Below are 18,992 nucleotides of genomic sequence, written 5' to 3'. Positions count from 1 at the left end.
AACCAAATTAGCTGCTTCCCTGACTATTCCAAGGCTACAGCCACACCTCATTGCCACCTTTTCCAAGCCTTCTTCACATCCTCCTCTCATATCCCCCCACCTTAACCCACAAGTATAAGATACCTCTATTCCCCTCCTTGGCGACTGATCATGCACCCCTTACAGTCTCATTAAAACCTAATCACCCTTACCCCCCTCAATGCCAATATCCCATCCCACAGCATGCTTTAAAAAGATTAAAGCCTGTTATCACTCGCCTGCTACAGCATGACCTTTTAAAGCCTATAAACTCTCCTTACCATTCCCCCATTTTACCTGTCCTAAAACCAGACAAGGCTTACAGGTTAGTTCAGAATCTTCGCCTTATAAACCAAATTGTTTTGCCTATCCAGCCCGTGGTGCCAAACCCGTATACTCTCCGATCCTCAATACCTCCCTCCACAATCCATTATTCTGTTCTGGATCTCAAACATGTTTTCTTTACTATTCCTTTGCACCCTTCATCCCAGCCTCTCTTCGCTTTCACTTAGACTGACCCTGACACCCATTAGGCTCAGCAAATTACCTGGGCTGTACTGCTGCAAGGCTTCACAGACAGCTTCAGTCAAGCCCACATTTCTTCAGTCAAGCCCAAATTTCATCCTCATCTGTTACCTATCTCAGCATAATTCTCATAAAAACACACGTGCTCTCCCTGCTGATCGTGTCCAATTAATCTCCCAAACCTCAATCCCTTACAAAACAACAACTCCTTTCCTTCCTAGGCATGGTTAGTGCGGTCAGAATTCTTACACAAAAGCCAGAACTGCACCCTGTAGCCTTTCTGTCCAAATAACTTAACCTTACTGTTTTAGCCTAGCCCTCATGTCTGCGTGCAGTGGCTGCAGCTGCTTTAATACTTTTAGAGGCCCTCAAACTCACAAACTATGCTCAACTCACTCTCTACATTTCTCATAACTTCCAAAATCTATTTTCTTCCTCATACCTGATGCATATACTTTCTGCTCCCAGCTCCTTCAGCTGTACTCACTCTTTGTTAAGTCCCACAATTACCGTTTTTCCTGACCCAGACTTCAATCCGGCCTCCCGCATTATTCCTGATACCACACCTGACTCCCATGACTGTATCTCTCTGATCCACCTGACATTCACCCCATTTCCCCTTATTTCCTTCTTTCCTGTTCCTCACCCTGATCACACTTGATTTATTGATGGCAGTTCCACCAGGCCTAATCACCACACACCAGCAAAGGCAGGCTATGCTATAGTACAAGCCACTAGCCCACCTCTTAGAACCTCTCATTTCCTTTCCATCGTGGAAATCTATCCTCAAGGAAATAACTTCTCAGTGTTCCATCTGCTATTCTACTACTCCTCATGGATTATTCAGGCCCCCTCCCTTCCCTACACATCAAGCTCGAGGATTTGCCCCCACCCAGGACTGGCAAATTAGCTTTACTCAACATGCCCTGAGTCAGATTAACTAAAATATCTCTTAGTCTAGGTAGACACTTTCACTGGATAGGTACAGTCCTTTCCTACAGGGTCTGAGAAGGCCACCACAGCCATTTCTTCCCTTCTGTCAGACATAATTCCTCGGTTTGGCCTTCCCACCTCTATACAGTCTGATAACAGACCAGCCTTTATTAGTCAAATCAGCCAAGCAATTTTTCAGGCTCTTGGTATTCAGTGAAACCTTTATATCCCTTACAGTCCTCCGTCTTCAGGAAAAGTAGAACGGACTAAAGGTCTTTTAAAAACACACCTCACCAAGCTCAGCCACCAACTTAAAAAGGACTGGACAATACTTTTACCACTTTCCCTTCTCAGAAGTCAGACCTGTCCTCAGAATGCTACAAGGTACAGCCTATTTGAGCTCCTGTATAGACGCTCCTTTTTATTAGGCCCCAGTCTCATTCCAGGCACCAGACCAACTTAGACTGTGCCCCCAAAAAAAACTTGTCATCCCTACTATCTTCTGTCTAGTCATACTCCTTTTCACCGTTCTCAACTACTCATACATGCCCCGCTCTTGTTTACACTGCCGGTTTACACTGTTTCTCCAAGACATCACAGCTGATATTTCCTCATGCTATCCCCAAACTGCCACTCTTAACTCTTGAAGTAAATAAATAATCTTTGCTGGCAGGACTATGCTGAATCTCCTTAGGCACTCTCTAATCAGATGTCCTGAGTCATCCCAATTCTTAGACATTTTATACCTGTTTTCCTTCTCTTATTCCATTTAGTTTTTCAATTCATAGAAAACTGTATCCAGGCCATCATCAATAATTCTAAATGACAAATGTTCCTTCTAACAACCCCACAATATCACCCCTTACCACAAAATCTTCCTTCAGCTTAACCTCTCCCACTCTAGGTTCCCACGCTGCCCCTAATCCCGCTCGAAGCAGCCCTGAGAAACATCGCCCATTATCTCTCCATACCACCCCCCAAAATTTTCACCGTCCCAATACTTTACCACTATTTCATTTTATTTTTCTTATTAATATAAGAAGACAGGAATGTCAGGCCTCTGAGCCCGAGCTAAGCCAGCATATCTCCTGTGACCTGCACGTACACATCCAGATGGCCGATTCCTGCCTTAACTGATGACATTCCACCATAAAAGAAGTAAAAATGGCCTGTTCCTGCCTTAACTGAAGACATTGTCTTGTGAAATTCCTTCTCCTGGCTCATCCTGGCTCTAAAGCTCCCCCACTGAGTACCTTGCGACCCCCACTCCTGCCCGCCAGAGAACAACTCCCCTTTGACTGTAATTTTCCTTTATCTACCCAAATCCTATAAAACGGCCCCACCCTTATCTCACTTCGCTGACTCTCTTTTTGGACTCAGCCCGCCTGCACTCAGGTGAAATAAACAGCCATATTGCTCACACACAAAAAAAGAACTAGAAAAGCAAGAGCAAACACATTCAAAAGCTAGCAGAAGGCTAGAAATAACTAAAATCAGAGCAGAACTGAAGGAAATAGAGACACAAAAAACCCTTCAAAAAATTAATGAATCCAGGAGCTGGTTTTTTGAAAAGATCAACAAAATTGATAGACCGCTAGCAAGACTAATAAAGAAGAAAAGAGAGAAGAATCAAATAGATGCAATAAAAAATGAAAAAGGGGATATCAACACTGATCCCACAGAAATACAATCTACCATCAGAGAATACTACAAACACCTCTACGCAAATCAACTAGAAAATCTAGAAGAAATGGATAAATTCCTCGACAAATACACCCTCCCAAGACTAAACCAGGAAGAAGTTGAATCTCTGAATAGACCAATAACAGGCTCTGAAATTGTGGCAATAATCAATAGCTTGCCAACCAAAAAGAGTCCAGAACCTGATGGAGTCACAGCCGAATTCTACCAGAGGCACAAGGAGGAACTGGTACCATTCCTTCTGAAACTATTCCAATCGATAGAACAAGAGGGAATCCTCCCTAACACATTTTATGAGGCCGGCATCGTCCTGATACCAAAGCCTGGCAGAGACATAACCAAAAAAGAGAATTTCAGACCAATATCCTTGATGAACATTGATGCAAAAATCCTCAATAAAATACTGGCAAACCGAATCCAGCAGCACATCAAAAAGCTTATCCACCATGATCAAGTGGGCTTCATCCCTGGGATGCAAGGCTGGTTCAACATACGCAAATCAATAAATGTAATCCAGCATATAAACAGAACCAAAGACAAAAACCACATGATTATCTCAGTAGATGCAGAAAAGGCCTATGACAAAATTCAACAACCCTTCATGCTAAAAACTCTCAATAAATTAGGTATTGATGGGACATATCTCAAAATAATAAGAGCTATTTACGACAAACCCACAGCCAATATCATACTGAATGGGCAAAAACTGGAAGCATTCCCTTTGAAAACTGGCACAAGACAGGGATGCCCTCTCTCACCACTCCTATTCAACATAGTGCTGGAAGTTCTGGCCAGAGCAATCAGGCAGGAGAAGGAAATAAAGGGTATTCAATTAGGAAAAGAGGAAGTCAAATTGTCCCTGTTTGCAGATGACATGATTGTATATCTAGAAAACCCCATTGTCTCAGCCCAAAATCTCCTTAAGCTGATTAGCAACTTCAGCAAAGTCTCAGGATACAAAATCAATGTACAAAAATCACAAGCATTCTTGTACACCAATCACAGACAAACAGAGAGCCAAATCATGACTGAACTCCCATTCACAATTGCTTCAAAGAGAATAAAATACCTAGGAATCCAACTTACAAGGGATGTGAAGGACCTCTTCAAGGAGAACTACAAACCACTGCTCAATGAAATAAAAGAGGATACAAACAAATGGAAGAACATTCCATGCTCATGGATAGGAAGAATCAATATCGTGAAAATAGCCATACTGCCCAAGGTAATTTATAGATTCTATGCCATCCCCATCAAGCTACCAATAACTTTCTTCACAGAATTGGAAAAAACTACTTTAAAGTTCATATGGAACCAAAAAAGAGCCCGCATTGCCAAGTCAATCCTAAGCCAAAAGAACAAAGCTGGAGGTATCACGCTACCTGGCTTCAAACTATACTACAAGGCTACAGTAACCAAAACAGCATGGTACTGGTACCACAACAGAGACATAGATCAATGGAACAGAACAGAGCCCTCAGAAATAATGCCGCATAGCTACAACTATCTGATCTTTGACAAACCTGATAAAAACAAGCAATGGGGAAAGGATTCCCTATTTAATAAATGGTGCTGGGAAAACTGGCTAGCCATATGTAGAAAGCTGAAACTGGATCCCTTCCTTACACCTTATACAAAAATTAATTCAAGATGGATTAAAGACTTACATGTTAGACCTAAAACCATCAAAACCCTAGAAGAAAACCTAGGCAATACCATTCAGGACATAGGCATGGGCAAGGACTTCATGTCTAAAACACCAAAAGCAATGGCAACAAAAGCCAAAATTGACAAATGGGATCTAATTAAACTAAAGAGCTTCTGCACAGCAAAAGAAACTACCATCAGAGTGAACAGACAACCTACAGAATGGGAGAAAATTTTTGCAACCTACTCATCTGACAAAGGGCTAATATCCAGAATCTACAATGAACTCAAACAAATTTACAAGAAAAAAACAAACAACCCCATCAAAATGTGGGCGAAGGACATGAACAGACACTTCTCAAAAGAAGACATTTATGCAGCCAAAAAACACATGAGAAAATGCTCATCATCACTGGCCATCAGAGAAATGCAAATCAAAACCACAATGAGATACCATCTCACACCAGTTAGAATGGCCATCATTCAAAAGTCAGGAAACAACAGGTGCTGGAGAGGATGTGGAGAAATAGGAACACTTTCACACTGTTGGTGAGACTGTAAACTAGTTCAACCATTGTGGAAGTCAGTGTGGTGATTCCTCAGGGATCTAGAACTAGAAATACCATTTGACCCAGCCATCCCATTACTGGGTATATACCCAAAGGACTATAAATCACGCTGCTATAAAGACACATGCACACGTATGTTTATTGCAGCACTATTCACAATAGCAAAGACTTGGAACCTACCCAAATGTCCAACAACGATAGACTGGATTAAGAAAATGTGGCACATATACACCATGGAATACTATGCAGCCATAAAAAATGATGAGTTCATGTCCTTTGTAGGGACATGGATGAAACTGGAAAACATTCTCAGTAAACTATCGCAAGGACAAAAAACCAAACACCGCATGTTCTCACTCAGGAGGGACACTTAGGGGATATACCTAATGTAAAGACAATTAAGGGTCACAAACAAACGGCACATGGTACATATGTAAAAACTGCAAAACCTAAAGTATAATAATAAAATAAAGAACATTCTTCCAAATGTTTTTTCTTTTCTTTTGTTTTTTTTTTTGAGGCAGGATCTTACCATGTCACCCAGGCTGGAGTACTGTGTGGTGCAATCCTGGCTCACATGGCAACTACAGGCGCACACCACCATGCCTAGCTAATTTTTGTATGTATGTATGTGTATGTGTGTGTGTGTGTGTGTATATATATATATATATATATATATATATATATATATTTTTTTTTTTTTTTTTTGTAAAGATGGGTTTTGCCATGTTGCCCAGGCTTGTCACTAACTCCTGGGCTTTGGTGATCCGCCTACCTCAGCCTCCCAAAGTGCTGGGATTACAGGCATGAGCCACCACACCCAGGATTCCAATGTTTTCTCCTGGAGATTCATGCCTCTTTCCTGCCTTTCTTCAACAGAAACAAGGAAGGCCAAACCTTACAGATGAAGAATGAAAAGCTTGAGTGTGAACCTTGAGTATATTCTTAGCACACTCCATTAGTCACTTCAGAAGAAAAAAAACCTACAGGGTTTGGTCAGACATAATTCAATTAGACCCTTTGCTGGAGATACTTATTTAACCCACAGTCTAGCTACAAGACTCACTCATCCTTTCTGCCTACTAGAAAGCCAAAGCAGAGAATACCTGAACACGAAGTAGACATTGTGGAGACTCAAAATGCTTTGCTTCTGTGTTGCCCTTCTTGCTGCCTGGCCCATTTGTCAAGCACAGTCATTTGGCAGCTCTTCTTTTATCCAAGCAGGTCGTGTTCCCTACATGGACTCTGGTCAGGGCAAAACACTAGGCATAGCACCTGTCAAGCGGAGGCCCAGACTGGGGTTTTTACTGAGGCATAGTGGAAATCTCTCTTTGATCTTCAGGATACTTCGGTGTCTTTTTATTAGTGGCTAATTAGGAAGGCTAAAATGATCTGTGTTTACTGTGCACTGTGCGTAATTGGCACCCCTCACAGTGGCACCCATCAGGTTTCCATGTGACAGAGGCGCTGCAGACTGGAAGCCTAGGAGGCTTAACTCCTATCTGCGCTCATGGATACAGTTAAGATTAGGGAACTGCTGCAGACTGTCCCAGAGGTGCACTGCTGCCTTGAATTTTATCATGCATGCCACTCTCTACTTTTTGAATGCAAGTTTTCAATAATGTGTTTTAGTTTGCTGGGACTGTCACAACAAAAGACTACAGGCTGGGTGGCTTCAATAAAAGAATTTTATTTCTCACAGTTCTGGAGGCTAGAAGTCCAAGATTAAGGTGCCAGCAAAATAGGTTTCATTCTGATCCCTCTTCTAGCTTGCTGGTGGCGACCATGTTGCTGTGTGGTCACATCACCTCTTCTGTATGTGTGTGCCAGGTAGGCAGAGAAACAGCAAGCTCTCTGGTGTTTCTTCTTATCAGGCCACTGAGCCTCTCATGAGGGCCCCCCTCTCATGACCTCATCTAGCTCTAATCACCTGCCAAAGGTCTCATCTCTAAAGACCATCACACTGGAGGTCAGGGGGTTAACATGAATTTGTGGGGATACATTCAGTCCATAATAATATACATAAAGTTATTCAAGGCCCTAATAACATAATAAGCCAGAACTTGGATATCAGATGGGTCAAAGGCTTTCATTGCTTAGGAGGCATATTCTACTTAAGGCAGTGGTGTGCCTTGAAGGCTATCTGTCTGCTTTTGGATAAAATGGACAGAAGGGCCAAAGTCAATACTCAAGTATTAGGGTTAGTGATGTTATACAAAACACTAAGCACAAACAGATTAAGACTGAGAAGCAAGATTGTGAGTAATGTTCTCTCTTACCAAGCTGATGAGCCCATCATTGCTGAGAGCAGGGGCAGTGGTTAGGCTGTCTGGTTTGTAGTAGATTACTCCTGTTTAAAATGTGAGAATAGTCATTCAACATGTTTTAAATTCAAAACACATCCTTTGACCTAGCGACTCCTACATCTAAACTGTAAGGTACTGGAATAATATATAGTTCAAGTACAAACGTCACATCAAAGAAATATCTAATGAACTCTATGCATCTCTGAATGTGTCTGTCAAATGTGAATATTTATACAGTCTTGCACCCATTAGGACTGGTTTTCCTTGGGGCCCTAAGCCAGTGCTATTTAGCAGAATGGGCGGTTCACTGGAGCAGTGTTTATAATTGCAAACAGTTGGAAACAACTGAATGTCCACCAACAGGGGAATAATTGAACAATTATGGACATCTGTACAATAGAATATTACCTCATTTAAAAGAATGAGATAGGTCTATAGGCATTGACCTGAAAAAATGGGACATATTAAGTGAAATGTCATGAGATATATGTAAAATAAAAAACAAAACTTGTCACAAACCAGTAAGTAGAGCATGACCCCCAAAAAATGTGAGCAGGTGTGTGTGGCTGACTGTACAAATCAAGGAAAATGTCCAAACTAAGGAAACAATACAGGCTAAATTGTTAACAGCGGTTTGTTACTTCAGGGAATCAGGAGGAAGAAAGGTAGATTAGCTCAGTAAGGCCATAGTTTGCACAGTTTTTTTTAAAGTATTGGACTTAACAATTTTTAACTCTTTGTTTTCCATTATTTTTATATTTTTAAAAAGTGTAGGCCGGGCGCAATGGATCACGCTTGTAATCCCAGCACTTTGGGAGGCTGAGGCGGGCGGATCATGAGGTCAGGAGATCGAGACCATGGTGAAACCCCCTCTCTACTAAAAATACAAAAAATTAGCCGGGCGTGGTGGCAGGCGCCTGTAGTCCCAGCTACTCGGAGAGGCTGAGGCAGGAGAATGGCGTGAACCTGGGAGGCGGAGCTTGCAGTGAGCCGAGATTGTGCCACTGCACTCCAGCCTGGGTGACAGAGTGAGATTCCGTCTCAAAAAAAAGTGTAGAAAGTCCCATTATTTACTTTCGCATAAATAAGTAAATAATGCAAATCAGTGAGTGGTCTGTGGACTCCAAGTCACTCTTATATAGTGTTTCAAACTCATTTATTGGCTATGTGACTTCTGTGTAAGTTATTCATCTCTCTGAAACTCAACTGTCTTCACCCTACCCATTGGAGAATTCCTACTCTCATACCGTTACTAAACCAAAAAAATTAAAATGTGAAAAAAGATCAATTCAAAAATAATTTAAAAACAGAAGAGCAGGCCGGGTGCCTGTAATCCCAGCACTTTGGGAGGCAGAGGTGGACAGATCGCCTGAGGTCAGAAGTTTGAGACCAGCCTAGCCAACAAGGTGAAACCCCGTCTCTACTAAAAATACAAAAATTATCCAGGCATGGTGGCACACACCTGTAGTCCCAGCTACTCAGGAAGCTGAGGCAAGAGAATTGCTTGAACCCAGGAGGTGGAGGTTGCAGTGAGCCAAGATTGCGCCATTGCACTCCAGCCTGGGTGACAGAGCGAGACTCCGTCTAAAAAAACAAAAAAAAAAACCAGAAGAGCACTGCAGGACTGTGAGGCTGTAGTGGTAGAATTTAAGTTTTCTCTAAGCTAGAACAAAAATCAGTTCCATTTAATTTTCACTTTAATACTAGAGCTCCCAGTTTTTACTAAGAAGGTGTGCATCTTCTGTAATAAAGACTTTTGGCAGTACTCACAGACTGCCCTGGCTCCCGTTCAAATGCTTCACCAGGGACACGTGTAAGATGATCTGGCTGCAGAGCCTCAACTCATGAGCTGAAGTTCGCTTCTTCCAATGAAGCCGACACTGTTTTTCTTCCTACCATTTCCTGCTTCCGAGGGCAGAAACATCTACACGATGCATGGAGTTGATCTTTCCCCTTTCATGCTGGGATATACAATTAGGCATTAGTGGGTTTTTCATTACAAGTAATTTTGGCCACCCCCAAAAATATCCAGGTGGGTAGCTGCTGACAGAACAAATAGTTCCACCTACTTTAACAATGGCTATCATACGATGATCCATAAGCCATGATTTTAACTAGAGTGAACCTGAAACTAAGGGAGAATATATCATTAATAGTTGTGGACCAGTGAGCCATCTGGAGCAGAACTGCCAATTCTACAGTTCAGGCTATTTCTCTAGGCATTTATCAACTGGTGTTATGTAGTTAAAATCAGTAAAATACTACATTAAATTCTTTTTCTCCCAGCTTTACGAAGGTATAACCTACACCTGAAGTACGCCTACCACCTCAATTAAGATAAAATTTCCATCACCCCAAAAAGTTTTCTCTTAACCCACTGCAGTCAGTTCTCTTTCCTGAGCTCCTGCCAACCAACCTGCTTTTGACTTTTTTAGACTGTCATGTAAATAGAATTAAATAGAGTCTTTTGAGTCTCTTGCTTTCACTTAGCATACTGTTTTGAAATTCATTCATATTGTTTTGAGGATCAGTAGTTCATCCTTTCTTATTGCTGAGAAGTATTTCATAGTATGGATATACTGCAATTTGTAACTACTATAAGTAACACCATGAACACTTGTATAAAAATCTTTGGCCATATGGATAAACCTAGGAATAGAATGGCTAGATGGTAGGTGTATGTTTCAAGAGACTGCCAAGCTATTTTCTAAAGTCACAATGTAACATTTTACATTGTGACTCACCAGCAGTGCATGAAAGTTCCACTTGCTCCAGTCTCAGCAATATTTGATTTATGAGTCTTAAATTTTAGCCATTTTAATGGGTATGCAGTTTATCATTGTGGATTTTAGTTGCATTTCCCTGATGACTAACAATGTTGAAGATCTTTTCAAGTGCTCATTCATATATCATGTTTTGGGAAATGTTTGTTCAACTCTTGAACATTTTTTAAAAACAGTTGTTTTATTTTATTATTAAGTTTTAAGAAATCTTTATGCATGCTGGATACAAGTCCTTTTGGCACACATTATTTTTAGAGGGCATATTTCATTTTTAAAATGTTGTAAGGATCTGCTTACAACAGAGCTGTGGAGGGTCAGCTGGAAGTGTGTGTGTTCACAAATCTTACAGTTAGACACTGCTGCCCCAATTCAAGGTTGTAATATGGTCGGGTTTTCTCCTAGTAGTAGACTCAGCAAAAGATCCATAAACATAATTCTTATTTCACTATCTTTGTTATTTGTTAGCTACTTTTTTTTTTTTTTTTTTTTTTTTTTTAGACAGAATCTCTCTCTGTCACCCAGGCTGGAGGGCAGTGGCACAATCTGGGCTCACTGCAACGTCCACTTCCCGGTTCAAGAGATTTTCCTGACTTAGCCTCCCAGGTAGCTGGGACTGCAGGCCCACACCACCATGCCTGGCTAATTTTTATATTTTTAGTAGAGATGGCATTTCATCATGTTGGTCAGGCTGATCTCGAACTATTGGCCTCAAGTGATCTGCCCACCTCAGCCTCCCAAAGCACTAGGATTACAAGCATGAGCCACAGCGCACCCGGCCTTTGTTAGCTATTTCTACTGGGACTTTAAAGTATTATATTTTATCATATTTCTTATTACTTCAATAGTACCTGGGAACTTCTCTCAAACATGAGACCCAGCTTTTTTCCAGAGATGGTACCTACTGGAGAATTCTAGATTGAAGTAAGAAAGGAAATTAAGATATAAAACAAGGAGGATTGGCTGAAGCTTAGCTTCAGAAAAAGAGAGGTCTAATATCTCCCTACAAGAGAGAGACTAGTAGCTCAATTAAGTATTTAAAACCATGATTTTATAACTGACTGATTACAGTAACATGTATGGCCTATGGCAAAAATAAGCTTCTCATTGTTTCCTAATGTTCATACTGCATTGATATCAATACTTGTCCATTTTAACTCTTACAGCGGAATAGATCTTTGTTGCATGTACTCTATCTTAGAGTATCACAGATAGAGTAAAAAATACCTATGCACCCTCACATATTTTGAATCCTTGTATTACAGATTTTTCTTTCACTTTAAACTGACCTCAGAAGCTATAATTGTTGGACCACAATTGATTCTTAAACGTTTTCTAAAGATATTGTTATTTTAGTGTTTCTCAATGATGAATACATGTCAAATGTAGAAAATCAAAGCTAAAGCCCTCAGTTATCTCGAACTCATGCAACATGAACTCATCAATTATCTTGTTTTATCAATAAAGAAATGGGATCTTGTTATGCAGGAGTAATCCATTCCAATGTGATGTTCTGATGTCTGAGGAGTACGTCTGCCTTTCAGAACAGATCCTGCACTCTGCTAGTGCATTTCTCCGGCACTCCACGGGGCTTTTACCCAACAATGCACCTTCACACCCAGACACCACATTCGTATATGGCACAAGCTGGCCTAATGCAGGGAAAGGGTGGTCTCTACCCACACAGCCAGAGAGTGCTTTCTACTTTATTAAACATTAAAGCCCAAATAGATGTTCCCTGTGGAGGAGGACTTAAGGACACTAGGGGAGGAGAAAGGGACACCTGGGAAGAGAATCACACCACAGAGACCAATCTTCACAAAAAGGGTCCAATATTGATTTCTAGGGAGGAGCAGGGCATGGTCAGCTCAAATTTGGTGATAACATCAGGATGAAGGACCCCAAGCTTCCCAACGCTTTGACCCCTGGCAAAGATCTCTGCACATCGCCCGGGGAAGAAAGCAGGACCTGAAAAAGAGAAAGTGAGAGAAAAATCAATGTTTCTTCTGGCAAAACGTCAATAGACATTTAACACTAAAAGCCCACTAGTCTACTTTAAAAGTAACTATTCTTCTTTAAACCACTGGCTATGAAAAGAGAATGCTTCCTCATACTTTCTAGTATTTAAAAGAAGGATTTGCTATCAAGAAACTCTTGCAAGGAAAAAATCCAGGGAAAATATGAAAATAAGGGCCCTGTATTTTTGGTAACAGGGGCCCGAGCAGGAAGGATGAAATCATGGAGTCTGCTGAAGGTCCACAGTCAGAAGTCCTAGAGGAACTCTGCCTGCACTTGGAACCGGTCCTAAAAAGGACAAAAGGAAAAAAATGAAACATAAAACTGATGAACTTGCATGGGAAGAACCTGTTTTCAAACAGGTTTTTCCACAGCAATGCTCACTGGATAAGACATCGACACTGAATTCATTTGCTCTGTACAACTCTTCCTCACTCTCACCTTATTACATAAAGAAACTGGAGCCGCAGTGTCATAGGCCAGCTACTGGGGGAATCACACCTCTGATGACAGGCCATGCTACCAGAAGGCAACCCACATTCCCATCTGAAAAGAGCTTTCTAAGCAGTTCTGGAGCATCTACTGTAAAACCACAGCAAAGACCAGCCTAACACAAGTCTGGGTTGACGCCTCATTTACTTCAAGACAGGCAGAAAGTTCTGTCTTTATCTGGATGCCAATGCACTGATACAGCTTAGCAAGGCAGTTACAGTTCTTCAGATTTACAGAGCTAAAAATGAACATATAGGCCCACTCCATATTCATGAAATTACCAGTGCCACAGTAATTTATCAATGTTCTGTACTCTCCTGAAGTTTACAAATATGCTGACTCATTGCTCTCACCACCAACTTGAAAAGGATCAGGCCTGCAGCTCCCAACCGATTCAACAGAAACATTTACTGGCATAAACTATAAATACCCATGCAGAGCTGAGCCACAGCGTCCAGCCTGCCACTTCAGAGTGAGTGCATTATTGATGAAAGAGTAAACTGCTGAGTTTCTACTAATGGTTCCAAGGTCAGCATGCTTAAGAAATACAGAATCAGGTTGGAGGGGAGGTGAACCCACTACTGTCAAGTTAGTACCATAGAGATGAAGGACAATTACATATATTTCTTGACCAGCAGAGAAGGATTTTTGTTTATATTTCTGGGGAGAGAGCTGGAAAACATTCTAAATTGTCATTCTTAAGTAAACCCAAAGCAACAGAGGTGAAATATTAAGGTGGCCTCTTTTTCACATCTCTCCAAACTAAACAATTCTGCCTCACTGTCTTTTAAAGCAAGAATTTCAGTGACTGCATTTAACTATCTGGCTCTGTGCACTAATCCACACTTGGGGTGAGGGACAGGGAGGGAAACCAAATAAAACAATGCGGAAACCAAACCCAACTAATATTATAGAGCCTTACTTTCATATGAATATTACTACATCTGATAAAGATGGCACATTTTAATTCTATCAAAATAAATATCTAACTTAAAAGACAAAACCCTCCTCCCCTCGACTCCCCAAAGGAAAAGAAAAATCTTCAAATGACATGTAAGTGAAGATTATATAAGGTGTTGATGGTAAGCAATATAATGAAGAACTGCAGAACTGGAAGGACTGCTGGGAATTATTTATCCCAGCACCCCAGCACCCCTTTACAGAGCTAGACTTGAATACAACCACACTACCCGAAAAAAGACACCAGCTTGCTGTGGTTTTTATGAACTTTTATCTTATTAATAGATTCAAGGGGTACGTGTTCAAGTCTGTTACCTGGGTATATTGTGTGATGCCGATGTTTGACACCAGTCTATTTTTAAGGGACACTCAGAAAGGCAATGTTCAGGATCTTCCCTGATAGCTTTACTGTGTTTAAGAATCCTCATTGTACCAAAATCCATCCTTTCATCTATCTTCAATTCCAATTTGATTGGTTTCATTTTTACGGAAGCATAAAACCAAACTATTTTAGAATCTAAGCCAGATGTGCTAGTTCTAACAATGTTAGCAAAATAAAGCCTAAGAGATAAGAGCTTAGAATTTTTACTTCATAAAACAACTTTCCGAATCCGCACTTTTTTTTTTTTTTAGCAAAATTCAGTTATATTCTTCTTCAGCTGCCAGCTCTACCTCTCTCCAGAAGTTGGGATCAAACTTTGCTTTAGCTCATTAATCAGTTAGGTACTTGATCAGACAAAAATATTTGTGTCACTAAGTATAATTTTCCCTCTTTCCAAAGAAAAGCAAAAAAGAACTAAAATTCACATTATGCTTTATTTAAAACATATCCAAGTATATGAGTATTCTACATAACATAAATATCAAAAGCTCTCACCTGTCACCTGGGCACATAGACCCATCCAGGCCACTGCAGCATCTCAAACTGCTCTGGGGTCAGAAGGCCTTCACAGCGGTCCAGTGGAGCTGATAGCACATACAGGAGCCTGCTGCCCTCTTGTCCAATACTAATCATCCTCCCCTACCAACTCACATGTAAAAAGGAAGCCTGCTGCCCTATCATCCAATGCAAATTATCCTTCCCTACCAACCCACATGTAAAAATGAAGCCCAGTCATAAGATTCCTGTATAAACTCGACTTTGCTGAAACCGCACACTTTATCTGACCTTGTGAAAAATGAAAAAATGGCAAGTTAAAATTGTCATCACAGGTTAAACACTGCTTGTGATTTTCTTATCGACTCCTCTTTCCAGCAAGGTTAAGGTTCTGTCCTCCTCATACACAAATTAAGTGGTACGCACACAAAAGGTCCTTCAAGTTGTCTATTGGTACAACAGAGAGAACCTAAAAAATGTGCCACTTGACAGATATTACATGTAAACTAGAAATACTGAAGGAAAATATAACGTTACTAAAACAGAAGCATTTATTAGTGCTTTTGAAAACCTTTAAGGTTCAAACCGAACTTTGCAGGCAGAAGTGAATTGCTTCAAAGGACAGAAGAGAGAATAACTACTTCACTAAGAAAACAAGGGAGATATAGCCGACTTGGGCAACCATTAGGCCCTAGAGTTCAAAGATGAGAGCATCTCTCTCCACTGTTGGCAGAAAGGGGGTAGTTGAGCACAATAACTCCAGTAGATTAATGTGATCATAGTGCTCTAGCTAGGACTAATGCATCTTAAAGCAGAGTATTTCCAGAAATAAAAACAGTCACATCTAAATGGAACAAAATATGAGGCTAGGCTAGTGAAAAATCAGACCTGGGTGGTAGCCAAAGGCTAACCTTATAGCATCAACAAACAAAAACATATTTTTACAGAAAGAGCAGCATGCTGTGTCTAGAAACATAAAGTTGCCATTTCAAAGAAAATGACATTGCTTTGTGAAATGGGAATTCTAAAATTCGAATTCTATAAAGTATATTAGTTTTCTCTTACTGATGTTTCAAGATGCGTAGTATTACAATTTTCAATCTGATCCCAAAATGCTCCCCAGCAAAAAGCCTCCCAGCCCACTTTTCTACCTACTTCCTTATACTGGTTAAACTCTCAGCTTTGCTGCTATCACAGTAAACGGCTTCCAACATAAAACAGATGTGGGGAAAATAGTGTTCTCTGTTGAAATACATGTGAAAGTCTGGACAAAAGAAACATCAGGTAAGCACAAAAAAGAATTCAATTTCCAAAACTTAGTGGGGTGTTAGTAAGTCCCTTAATTAAAGCCTTTGTAGCATCTCCTAGAGGTCTGTAATTGTCGCTGTGCTCAAACGGCAGGACCACTCTGAGGACCTTGGGGGTAATTCCTGGGCCTGTAATCCAGCACAGCACCCAGTCTTTAGCACATTTTCTGGCTAATTGACCATCAAAGAGTTTGTAAGCTCCTTCTCTTGCTCATTGCTAAACACTTTTCACAGTTTCTTTTTGCCTCATCTTTTTTTTTTTTTTTAAGAGAAATATTATAGGCCCAAAGTTTGGATAAGCTTTACACATAGAGTCATTCCTATAATTTTAGGGAGCATCAGAAGTAGAAGCTTAAGGGGGTAACTGAGCAGACCCCCTAATCTGAAAACATTAGAAGGTGTTATCAAGCACCTTCTTAATCAGGGTCTTAATTCCTGATCTTAATCCCCCTGCCACTGGCTATATTCACCTCATTCATTTGGTATTTTATTTGGCCCATCTGTAAAAAGTCATCTACTCATACAATTTTATTTTTCCTTTTTTTTTTTTACATTACTAATACATGATGTGAGGCTCGAACCCACATATTGTACTGCTTGCAATCTGATACTTAACCACCCAAAATTTCTGCAATAAACAGATAAGAACAAAATATAAAGGGGGGGCAGGGAACACTGGAAAAGGAATGTCCCTATGTCACATATGTCAAAGCAAACGACAGAAACTATCATCATGAGTTTTAACTATACATAAGTCTCCAACTTCAGGGATAAAATAAATACAAAATTACATAGATATTGTAAGCCACTGGGCCAACTGAATGTACTGTAAATATGTTCTAAGTGACTAATTATGTACTATGGAGTGAAGGGAGGAATAATCATTTCACAGGCTGATTCGGGGGCCGGCATCTACCCAAACCCTTCTCCTCCCAGAAAAGGGGAAAAAAACATCTCCAGTGTTCCATTCTGGGGTGAAATTGACAGGGTGGGTGACAAGGCAAAGTGTGGAATGACACTGGAACCATAATTTCCTACAGAGGAGGAACTTCCTCCTGGTTTCCCACTAGTTTTCTGAGAATGCAGTAACAGGAATTGTAGGACTCTGCTGCCAGCCCATCAACATCACCTTCCTTTTCTAAACAATGTTGATTTAAAGGAAGAGACAGCATATAGAGGCTATGAAACGAAACACACACTTATCCCACGTGAGCATGGTGTCTTTCTTAAAGATGGCTGTTCTCAAAGTTTTAGAACCAGCAGTTTTTTGAGGGCACCAATGGACTACAACAAGGGGAGAGAACTCAAGGGGGAAAATGGTACAATGTAGGTAAGACATTAGAGCTTATAAAAGGAAAGAAAAAGGTTTAGGAATATGAGGAGGAAAAAAAATCACTATCGAGACAAAAACACAAAAACATTTTTTCAGATCCTAGTACACTCAGTTGGGAGAAAATGTCTCTGCAAAGACCATTTAATCTGTAAGTGGAGACTGAATAATTTCCAACTGGTAATATAAAACACCTATTTTCCCCTGATGTATACAATTCTTCATCTTGCATTTGAAGTGAAATATTTATGGTACCTAAAGTCTGCAAAGAGAGGGGACCTAATCCCTTGAGTTTAATGGCCATCTTTCATCCCTTTCTGAAGATCAAAAGAAAGAAAACCCCCTCACACAACTTTACAGTGCTAATCCCAACACACCTGCAGACACCATTAACTCTTAAAGTGAAGGCAACTGGATGTGAGGGAACTGGTACCTACTTAACCCCACAGCATGGAACTCAGGGAGCCCATGATGCAGCAACATTCCATCAACACAGGGCAGGGCATACTATACAAATCTGGACAGGATCCTGTAGGACCTTATGCTTCAAAAGAAATCAGCAAAACCCACACTACCTAGTCCTCTAAGTGATGGAGAAATGTCTTCAATAAACAACCATCTTTTAACAATTACCACAATCTCCTTGTGACTAAATATTTAGAATAGTATCCAAAATTTCCCAGTCTTAATTTGTGTAGAGAAATTTATCATTTATCATTTATTCCTGTGGTTTTTACTTTTTAACATTTCTTACGAAACATTTAGTTAATTAGGGCAAATACGAAATGATTAAATAGAAAATGCTCGGGAAACGTTGAGATCTATTTTAAAGTCTAATCTTAACTATGTGTCTCTCATGCACACATGCACACTCGTATTTTAAAACCTAAAGGAGATCAGGAATGTTGGAAGAGCTTCAAGATGACCCAGCTAATTCTAACTTTAAATCACTCTCAAACTGTGTAAAAACAAAGGATTTTTACCTCTAGGTTAAAAAGTACCCTCACTGTCTGTTTTGAAAACTTCTGTTCTTAAATAATGCCATCATCCTATATTTGTCTGACACGCATATCATTTTCCCCCAAAATTTTCACATTTCTTCAATATGTATAGAATATATTTAGAATAACAACTTCAAAAATAAATCACTCTGCCTTCTTGGCCCAACAAATGGTTCTTTACCCAGTCTTTCACCTCACAAAAATCTTTAAGGGGATTATTTCTCAAATCAAAAGGAATAACTTATTACTTCCTCCACAAGCACAGTGAAATAATTAAAAAGAGACTGTGGTAGGGCTAATTAAGGAAAGAATGGAAATGTCGACTATATGAGATTGTATCCAAATTTCACAATTAGTTAACTTATTCAATTGAGACCTTTAGCTAACTTAGTGCAAACATAACATTAAACATGTAATTTTGATAGCTGTTTTAGTTTCAGAGTAAGATTTCAGGTGACAAGTAGGGCACGTAAAAGAAAAAGGAGGCTGGGCATGGTGGCTCATGCCTGTAATCCCAGCACTTTGGGAGG

General features: G+C 40.2%; 1 protein-coding gene across 5 annotated transcripts in view; it reads right to left on the bottom strand.

Annotated features, from left to right (window-relative positions):
• Nucleotides 1-7,067: 7,067 nt before the first annotated feature.
• Nucleotides 7,068-18,992, bottom strand: part of FARSB (phenylalanyl-tRNA synthetase subunit beta) — a 95,723-nt gene continuing 83,798 nt past the window's right edge. The window contains exons 17-19 of one of the 5 annotated variants that reach the window (XR_009213316.1): nt 11,331-12,447; nt 9,769-9,830; nt 7,068-9,660 (exon numbers count right to left, since the gene is read on the bottom strand). Coding sequence is in view for 1 of the 5 variants with exons in the window: in XM_032754354.2 (XP_032610245.1) it covers nt 12,296-12,447 (152 nt within the window). In the remaining 4 variants the exon portion in view is untranslated. Of the gene's footprint in view, nt 12,448-18,992 lie in introns of all 5 variants that reach the window. The other 4 variants (XR_009213315.1, XR_009213312.1, XR_009213313.1 and 1 more) reach the window with 4 other exon arrangements.

The sequence above is a fragment of the Hylobates moloch genome, unplaced genomic scaffold (assembly GCF_009828535.3).
Source record: "Hylobates moloch isolate HMO894 unplaced genomic scaffold, HMol_V3 SCAFFOLD_1, whole genome shotgun sequence".
Classification (NCBI taxonomy): domain Eukaryota; kingdom Metazoa; phylum Chordata; class Mammalia; order Primates; family Hylobatidae; genus Hylobates; species Hylobates moloch.
Note: the sequence above shows the minus strand (reverse complement) of the source record. Positions and strands in the feature narration are given on the sequence as shown.